The sequence below is a fragment of the Cupressus sempervirens genome, chromosome 3 (genome assembly GCF_028749045.1).
Source record: "Cupressus sempervirens isolate cs-2001-9-10 chromosome 3, ASM2874904v1, whole genome shotgun sequence".
Taxonomy (NCBI): domain Eukaryota; kingdom Viridiplantae; phylum Streptophyta; class Pinopsida; order Cupressales; family Cupressaceae; genus Cupressus; species Cupressus sempervirens.
Genome location: NC_143120.1, coordinates 371823155 through 371833551, shown reverse-complemented (window position 1 = coordinate 371833551; position 10397 = coordinate 371823155). Strand labels below are relative to the sequence as shown.

General features: G+C 34.4%; 1 protein-coding gene across 1 annotated transcript in view; it reads right to left on the bottom strand.

Moving 5' to 3' along the window:
- Positions 1 to 4412: 4412 nt before the first annotated feature.
- Positions 4413 to 10397, bottom strand: part of ATERDJ2A (DnaJ / Sec63 Brl domains-containing protein) — a 54474-nt gene continuing 48489 nt past the window's right edge. Inside the window, exons 9-10 of the mRNA XM_089819846.1 lie at positions 5621 to 5749; positions 4413 to 5479 (exon numbers count right to left, since the gene is read on the bottom strand). Coding sequence (XP_089675972.1) covers positions 4637 to 5479; positions 5621 to 5749 — 972 coding nt within the window. The 3' untranslated portion in view covers positions 4413 to 4636. The remainder of the gene's footprint in view (positions 5480 to 5620; positions 5750 to 10397) is intronic.

Below are 10397 nucleotides of genomic sequence, written 5' to 3'. Positions count from 1 at the left end.
ACTTATCCTATAAATGTTTAGCAAAAATAAAATATCAAAAATTTCCCAAAGTTCCTTGTTTCTAGAAGGTGCGCAGAACTCTGGAAGCAATTGTTCCTGCTCGTTCTCCCTCCAAGATAATCAGTGAACATAGTGATGTCTTGCAACATCTAAGGAAAAGCTTGGATCTCTGACTAGTTACACTCTTCCCCTTTCTTGAAGTTCTATTTTAAGACAGGTGTGGCCGCTGCCCATGTTGAATTGCGGTAAATAAAACAGACAAATTGTTTCTCAAAAGCGAGAAAACATATTAAACAAGCTATGAAATTTACACACTCTGGCGGTGGGAAGTCGTTTTACTTCCATTCGTTTAACATGTTTTAGCTGCCTAGTGAATCTATTTGCTCAGAATATGGTGAAGTATAGAGGCATTCAAAGAAAAAGGTAAAAACATCTGCAGCATCAAACTCACTGGCTTTCTCTACTAGTATTAAACATTTTAATGGACATTTGGGTCTGGATTGTGCTGTTATGGTATGGATCGAGAAATATGAGTTTGTTTTTCTATTGGATTGTGAGATTTGAGTGCATCAACAATTACTATGGATGAAAAAATGATTAAAAAACCTCTACTTCTTGTAGTAAATTTAAAAAATCTCCCATTTTTCATGTTTCATTAGATTCTACTTAACAATTTTTTTCCACTAGACTTGTATTGTTTGGGAAGATGGGTAGAAGTCACATGATCCTTGCAAATGGCAGAGTCGGCATGGATTCCTGGCACTTCCATAAATGCACTGCAGGTCATCCAAGCGACACATAAAATGCAAAAGAAGCCAATTTTCCTTTTTCCATTGACAAACTTATACAGAGAATGTGATGTGAAAGGAGAAGGGGAGAATGTCAGAGTGGGTTTGGGGGAAACCGTAGAGAAGTGTATTAAATCTATGGGAGTTGGCAAAAATGTGTTCTTCAGGTCTCAATGGAGTGCAGAGATTGTGAGAGTGAGTATTTGCACGAGGCATGTTCCAGCAATAGCTACCAAAGCATCCATGGCGGTCACTGTCCTATGCCTCGCCATCTGATGACAGGCTTATTCTTAATAGTCTATATAATCCATAGCATAACCCAAATGAAATATTGCATACAACTATTTTCAAAAATAAAGGGGCACCTCATCCTTTTGTGACCACACATGATGTGTTGCCAACCATTTAGGATATATGAATGGAGCAATAAGAGCATCATGGCACTTGTCACTCTATAGGCTCTTACTACATGCCTATCTAGGTAATCTAAGAATAACGTGCTCTTAACCATATGGGTTGAAACATCTTTCTCCATAGTGTTATATCTCATAGAGCATGTCACTGTGTGTGCTAAGCTTTAGTAAATTGTCTCAATTGATGTATCATCTTAAGGGTTGTATGATTCACCCTTCTGAATCATATTGTCCTAGTAAAAGATAGTCTCTCCCTATTAGGGAAGACAACAAAATTTTGCAACTTCTATTCTAGCTTAGCTAGAGTGGCCTACAATGCCGCGAGAACATCTTGTTTATGGGTCTCTCTACTTTGGGGAGTACCCTTAGACGAAGTATGTGATGCTCAACCACTAGCAACCCTTATACTGGGATCCGAACCATTGGATGCCATGACATATGTAGTATGAAATATAGAAGATGATAGAATAAATAAACATTGCAAGTTTGCACATGTGAATAGATATAAAATTAGCAAGGTAAAATTGTTCAATCTAGTATATGTGTATATATAATGTGTACATTACATCCTTCAAGTATACATTCAAATCATCTAAAATTTAACACTATAAACATTAAACAGTAGAAACTTGAATACTCAATCAACAAATTAAACATTAGAAACTTTAAGTAAATATATTAAACATGTCCCCTAAAGACAAACTAAAATCATAATTTTAATTTAATATATTAAACATAGATATCCCCATAAAACATTCATTTGAAATCATCATTTACATTTGCGCATTTAAAATCTAACTAAAAATGTTAGTGAGATGAGAGAAAGTGAGGGAAGAGAGTGAGGAGAGGACTTAAGCAGAGAGATTGAGGGGGGGAGGGAGGAGAAAGAGAGCTCAAACATAATTGGAGAGAGAAGCAGGAGAGATAAGTATGGGTTTAACCATGGAAGAAACTCCGTAGTAAAGCACGTTTGAGCTAGAGTAGTACCTCTCAAGAAGTCTCGATGCTTCACCTCTATGAGCACCACTTAGATCCAATAAGTGCTTAGTGTTCCATTTATACTCATGAGAGATGGATCCATGTGTGAATCACTACTCATAATACACGGGTCAATGAGTTTTTGACTCAAAAACTACATAGGTAACTTCTTAATTTATCGTTATTTTGTATATGGTTTAGAGTTTTGGATATTGGTTGGTACAGACGCATCATAATGTAAGTCTTTTGTATACTATTCTCAATATAAAACAATGCAAGTTCAACAAATTGATGATGTCACTAATGAGGATTAGCATACAGAAGATAGTTGCTATACTTTTGCAAGATTTTCAAATACTGCTAAATTAAAAATGGGCATGCGAGTATGAACAATTAGTTGAAGGTTACCAAGATTTCAAACTAGAAATGATTACAATGATATTTATTTTGCTATACTGCAAGAAAATTTGAGGCATCTTAATTCCCTTGATAACAAGCGCTATGTGCACAGAGCTTAAGTCCTTGTCTATGCAATTTGTGAAACTTGTTGCTTTATCAAAAAAATTATGTATTATTTTTATATATTATAAATATATAAGTTCAACAATTAAAAATTTATTATATTTGTCAATAATTAAATGTTAACATTCAATTTTAATCCATTTTTCAAAAAAAATTATACACAATTTTTTTTTAAACTTATCTATTTTAAAAATTTGAACAAATTTATAATTGAAAATTATAAATATAAAACAATGGCAAAAGCATATTCAACTATTAATTTTGATCCCAAAAATTAAAATTATTAATTTAGTCAGACAAAATAAAATGTAATATTAATATTGATTGGAAACATGGATAAAGTTTGCATATTCACAAATTGAAAAAAATTACAAACTAGTATAGATATCTTAAATAAATCTATCTAAAAAATTACAAAGTAGTATAGATATCTTAAATAAATCTATCTAAAGGAATGCCGATAGATATCCACTACAAAATGATTAAAATTTAATTTACAACACCCAAAACTGCTTATATTTCCTTTATCTCTATTTTTTCCATTAACTTAAGCTTTTTATTATAATTTGTAAAGAAAATTGATGATTTTAAGATCTCCAAACATTATAATTTTTTCAAATATTTTATGTAGTGTTAAATTATTATTAAAAGTATATTATGTTTATAATTAAATTTAAATTTTGGCATGTAAATGATTGTCAAATTTAACCTTAAAAGATAAAAGTTAACATTAACATGCTCCCACTCCACCCATTCTGCCATTGTAGAATGGCTATTGGCATTAATTTCTCCACAAAAACCTCTCATTTTCATTCGATTAAAAAAAAAGTAACTAATGAATGTTTGTAGTACATTCTGATCTGATTTTTTTTGTCTTCCAACTCCTACTTCGTCTTAATTTCTGATGCCCCTTTTTTCGCAGAGACATCGCTGACAGTAGATTTAAGATGCATGTTGAAATACAGACCTTTTGTCATTTTTGAGTTCTTTTGAAGATCTCCAAAAAATCTTCGTTTTCATGTCTTAAAATTGTGATCGTCTCATAATAAAATTTAAAGACTTACAAATCTGGGATTTCCTTTTTATCCGGTTTCAAATTTATATCTATTTTTTTGCTTTTTCTGCGATCATGCCCAAGAGACTTGTGATTTGCAGTTGCTATTGACGCACAAGGAGAGCATGTAGATTTAAACAATTACTATTTTTTGTGCGTTTTTTGATCAGGAATATAACCGGAGGAGAGAGCTCTGAAAATACTGCAGGAAGAAGACAAAGGAAAAGGTGAAATGGGGTTGAACTAGGAGCGAGTTGGAAACGGCTTGCGCTAGTATAGATTTATGGGCTGAAAACAAGCAGAGGAAATCCATACGAGGTACCCGAATTTGGAGCACTTGTCTACGGCTTTGATTGATGATATTCCAATGTACTTTCCTCTGTCCACAGCAGCACTTTGAATTTAACTCCATGAAGATTGCTTCTGTGGTTTGTAAGAAGTGTTGCTGGAGACTGGCTCGGCATGTGGGCAGAGGTGGGCAGGGCTGTTGATCTCAGATCATTTTATTTTTGGAGGAATGATAATTCTTGCGTTCTGAAAAATATGAAAGAAGTTTCTGGAAACTATTTTCCCTAATTTTTATTGTTAAATTTTTCTTTAAACCCCTACTATAATTGCCCCCAAGCCAATCAAAAAATAGAAATTTTTAACACAAAATTAATTAAAAAATAAACTGCCTTTTTAACTTTAGACATTCATCGACTTTATCTGTAAAAATTAATTATAGCCACCAACACTGAAAACATTAGTACCCTGCCTTTACAAGGCAGGGACTAATAATTAATTTTATCCTTTAACTATAATACTAATAAACCTAATTCTTTATTAAAGAGGGCTCTGATTCTTCAGAATTGCCCTGATTTTTCACAACAAAAGTTTCTTTAAGCTTCATCTGTATCTGAGCCACTATCAGTATCTGAACTTCTCTTTTCAATATGCGATTTGCCATTTGATTGCTTTCCAGTTTTAGATTTCTTCTCATTCTCACTTTCTTCATCATCCTCGCTATATTCACTTTCATAATCATCATAAGTACCTTCATCTTCTTCATTTTCTTCCTCTTCAATTCCATCTTCCTGAGCAGGTCCCTCTTCAGCTATGAAGCCCCTTGTACCAGCTCTACTACGCTTTGCCACCTTCAATTTTACACTAATCTTCTTGTCACAACCTATCCAAGAATCGGATAAACAGTAAGCCGTGAGATTGTATGTACTTTCAGCGGGTGCTTGGAATTTCACCATGACTAACCTTGACCCACTCTTAACTCTCTCGACAGCATCCTTAACTGCTGCATTTATTTCCTTTGCACTGGCTCCAGAGCCTTCCAAGGATTCCTGAATACCTTTGGAAGCAGCAGTCACCGCACTAGCCTCGTCCATGAAATTGACCTTTTGTGAAACCCAAACATTATTGGAAACAGGATCAGCGAGCAACAGCCAATAGTTTTCTTCTTTCTGATATGGAAAGTAAGGAGCATGAGGAAGAGCAGCAATGAGATCATTTCCACGTTTCAATGAAACCCAAGCTCGCAATGTGACAATGTCACCTTCTTGAATACCTTCTTCACCTTCAGTCTCACACGTAACATCCATGGTTATTGAAGGCATTATTTCAAGAACCACTTCCACATCGTTTGCTTCAAGTTCTGAAAAGCCTGCTTGCATTAGCAACTCCATGCGCTCTTGACAAGTCATTTCCCTCAAGTCCTGAAGAGTGCGCACCTTCTGCATACAATAACTACATTAGAGGGAAACACCCTGGCTAGAAAACAATTATAAGATCTTGCAAAAAATCAATCTAAGATTTAATTTATCACAAGCCAAAAGGAGCTAAAGAAACAAAATGTTAATAGTTTGTTTACTCACTTTGCGGCCTAGTTTCTTTACAACAGCTTCACTAAAATGTGGCAGCTGTAAAAATGGAGCAATCCCCTCTGTTTGCCCCCCGGCATTTGCATTTCTTTCAGTAATTTTCCTGGCACTCAATGGCACAGCCTGCAATTAGAGACCACCAGACAGTAAGAAGCCTTAAGACTACACTGCCAAGTCCAATTGTTATGTTTAGCATTCCTACAAAGATTATCAAGCAACTTAAGATACTCAAGATTTGACAGAGTGATTAAATCAAATAGAAATTGTGAAAACTTGATGGCAAGTGCCACCAGCTAATAACAGAAAAAATATCCTCTTAAAGAAACAAAAACTTTGTATGTTATTTAAGGTTTAAAGTCACTCTGGGTAGTGACCAAGGTCACCCAAGTGGGACGTGAGTGGTAAGGAATGTCATCCACGAAAAGACTCAGGAAAAGAATGCCATCCAGATAGAATTTAGATAACAAACAAGAAGACCCTGCAAGGAACTATGAATTCAAACCTATGAAACTTCGTTGATAATATGGATTCAAAGAATTAATAAATGGCAGAATGGATTCAAAGAATTAATAAATTGCAAGTTCTGCCACAATTATTTTGAATCTGAGATCGCAATCTTATTTATTAATATGGAAAAAGACGAGAAATCTTTGTTTGCCCCTTCCAAGGATAAAATGATATCAGTTCTTACAATGCAAAGGCCGCTTTCACTAGCAGAACCATGCACAAGATAAAATAATTAGATAATTCAGTGTGTAATATTTATAATTTAGCTCCACTAGGAGCAAAGGAAAACCTCGTGTTTGCAAAAGCATACATTCAGAGTACTCGCCTAATAACAAATTCTAGTTAAATTCATTCACAGTACTTGTCCAGTAACCAGTTCTTAGTAAAATGCATTTAGAGCACTTGCTGAAAGGAGCTAAAACTAAAACACCTAGATAAACCGAGGATGACAGGACTCCCAGCCAAGCAGTTTGCTTGGACTAAGCACTGATGGCATGGCAAAGGGCTCATGTGGCATTGCTAAGAGTTGGAGACAAGTAAAGACACGACGGAAAAGTTCCAAAATGTTATGCCCTGAATATAAGCATTAATTCAAATAAGCCATCAGGAGGAGCAGCTTTAAGTTAATGATCAGGCTAAAAACCCATAATAGCATAGGAGAAGGTTAAGCTATTGCTTCCTATGTTTAAACTTAGAGTGATACACGGAATGTACCTACAAAGGAGTCCCTACCACAACAAACTCTAGATATCAAAAGCTTAGTCTTTCTAGAATGTACAGTGAAATCAAAATAAGCAAGCACTACAGGTGGGGCAACAAACGAGCTATAAAAGGCATCATGGAAGGCAATGAAAGCAGGCAATAAATAAATAATTAAAATGTCATTTAACCAGAATAAGGCAAAACTAATCAGGCATGCATAAATCAAAGGAAGCAGGGCAAATGTAATCTTGCCTGGGGCAATTTCCCCCTTGACTTGACACTAATGGAAAGATAGTAGTAGATAGAATCAACAAAAATAGAAGAATATCTAACAGATAATAGCAAGTGACTCCCTCAAAGAATAACATAATTTGTAGTGCAAGTCTGAATCTTCTTAACATTGAAACTGCCACCCCCAACATTCACAAAATATGAACGACGCCCACCCAATTTGGAGCAGGATTTTCCTTGAACAGACAATCCTTTACTCGTAAACAAAAAAACTTATACAGAACTCATAATTTTGAAATATAAAGAAAATTTTAAGATATGATACAATATTTTTGGACCTTTTAAGTAGACTTACACTGAAACAACATTTAAGCTCAGAATGTATTTATGTTCTGACCTTTCAAAAATACAGAAAAATGCAATGCAATTCCTGAATTGGTTGTAGAGAGCAGAAACTATGAGCCAACAAGAAAATACTGATTGCTGGAATTAAGCATTAGGTTTTACAAATTAGATAGAGGATGTCAACACAGAGCAAATGCCATTCCAAACAATAATTTCAGGTTGAACAGCAAAATTGCATATATCATAGAAAATTCCACAATCCACCCAGGATCTAACAATAATAAATCCGTTATCCATACATTTTTTTTTTTTTTTAAATTACTATTACCTGTTACAATGTGCATAACACTTATAATATGATGTACCAGCATCCTTGGGTTGTTGGCAATCTTGCATCCCCGAAAAATATTTCCTTTTAGTTTGTTTGCTTTACGTTCATTTGGACAGTTTTTTTGTTGTTCTAGGTAGTTATCGATCCAGTTAGTGATCTTTTTAGAAGACAAATTCAGTTGGAAGTGAACACAAATATTGCTGCAGTTGATTTTCCTCCATTTATGGTTGGATTTTTGAGTTGTAGGGCATAAATGCATGGTGTAAATGGACAATAATCCGTGTATAGTAGTTAGCAACTAGTTTAGAAGTAATTTTGCATAGAATATCAAATTTTCCTATTGTGATTTCAATTTCATGCATAGTTAAAACCCTAGCTATAGGTTTTCTTAGTTTAGAGTTGGAGCACTATATAAACACATCCAAACAATGTAATTACGGTCAACAATTTTAACAATAAAGCTATATGCAATAGGCGCTTTACTTAGTGTGAAAATTCTGCTATTTGTGGGAGTTTATGAATTAAGCACTGCTAATTTGTGTATTTCAAAAAGTTTGCTTTACATTCATTTGTACAGTTTTCTTGTTCTTCTAGGTAGTTATCGATCCAGTTAGTGATCTTTTTAGAAGACAAATTCAGTTGGAAATGAACACAAATATTGCTGCAGTTGATTTTCCTCCATTTATGGTTGGATTTTTGAGTTGTCGGGCATAAATGCATGGTGTAAATGGACAATACTCCGTGCATAGTAGTTAGCAACTAGTTTAGAAGTAATTTTGCATAGAATATCAAATTTTCCTATTGTGATTTCAATTTCATGCATAGTTAAAACCATGAAGTAATCGCTGCTAATTTGTGTATTTCAAAGAGCCAATTGTGCAGCTCATAGTTCCAAGAATCACGGCGATTCATGCGATTCACGCGATTCGGCGATTCGATTCAAGCCAAACGATTTTTTGTGAATCGGTGAATCGAATCAGCGATAAAGGGTTTATGAAATAAGTTACTCACTAAATTTCAAGGGTTTTTTAAATTTTCCGATTCATGGCCGATTCAATTCCGATTCATGGCCGATTCACGATTTGATTCGGCCTTGCCGATTTTGATCCGATTCCGATTCTTGTTACTTTGATTGTGCTTACTGTGATTAATGTCTATGATCATTAGTTTTGGAGTATATTATTGTTGCAATTATCTTGATGTGACTAATCATTAGGAAGATATTTTATTGGTACATTTAAGATAAATTTGTCTCGTGTGTGCATACATGTGTGTTAGCTTCACAATAAAATCAGTTTTGATATTATATCATATTGTTGGCATATGATGATGATGATGATGATGACTTCAGAGTCAAGTTTGTCATTCATGTCCAACAACTGTACAGGCAGAATCAAGAAATGAAGAGCTAAAGATAAAAGGTATGCAGTTATATCTTATCAGAAAATAGCATTATCTTATCAGAAAGAAGAGAGTTATCATAAGCAAGGCAAACAGACAAACAGTTTCAAGTAACTCCATAGTCATCAGTACAAAGGACGTGAATATCTAATTGGTACAAAGGAGTTAGTTATCAGAAAACTACAGGCGATTGAGTACTTACCTTTCCAACACAAACATCTTCATATTCTTTTTCTCGATGATTGCATCTACAAAGCTTGGATTGTGAGATCTTCTATTCATGTTTTGTGGATTTCCTTCATCTCCCTAGCAATTTAATTCACAGGATGATTATGTGATAATTTATGTCCGTTAGGCTTTCATTCCAATAATTCGCTTACATTCTTGTTACCCTAACCCCTTTGTGATTTCTTTAAATAATTATTAATTGGTTATATTAGGAATTCATTCTAGGCGATAGATTAAATTGTATTGATAGACTTGCATTTCATCATAAAAGATAAAATATTAAAAATAAATTGGAATCATTGTTATTGCTTGCAGCCTATAATTTTCTACAAGCTGGCAAAGGCTTCCTCGTGAACAATCACATTAGTCTTCAATTGACTTATCTAAGCGGTTGTCAAACAGCCCAAAGGAACCTTGGGGGAATAATTCTACTATTCTTTCAAAAGTGGAATTTGTACCTATTCATGTCGTTCTGTCCTGCAATAACAACGCTCAACACCACCTTATAAATATGTAAGATCGAGAAAAGCTTCCAACTCACCTATGAGATTCCTAATAATTGTACCATTTTCTCAATTTCCAATTATGAACTTCGTCCCTATTGATGATAGTAATACAAACTGTAGAGTAATACAAACTGTAGAGTCCCCTTCAATTTCAACCCTCTTTATACCCTTCTTAAGATATAGAACACCACTCATCAAAGCTTCACATTCCACTTCATTATTTGAAATTGTTCCTATATTCATTGTCAAGGCCCAAATACATTTCCCTTCCTCATTTATGATTACACATCAAGCTCCTACCAATCCTAGATTACCACAGGATGCTCATTCAGAATTCAGTTTCAAACATCCCATGTCCAAAGCTTTCCATTATACATCTCTTCTTCTAATACCTTCATTTGAGGCCCAACAAGCTTCAGGTTTCAACCCTATCCATTTCTTTTGAATATTGGTATCCCAAGATGTAAAGTACATTTATTTCTTTGATCTCTGATTTGTATTTGTTACTTCACACATTGTT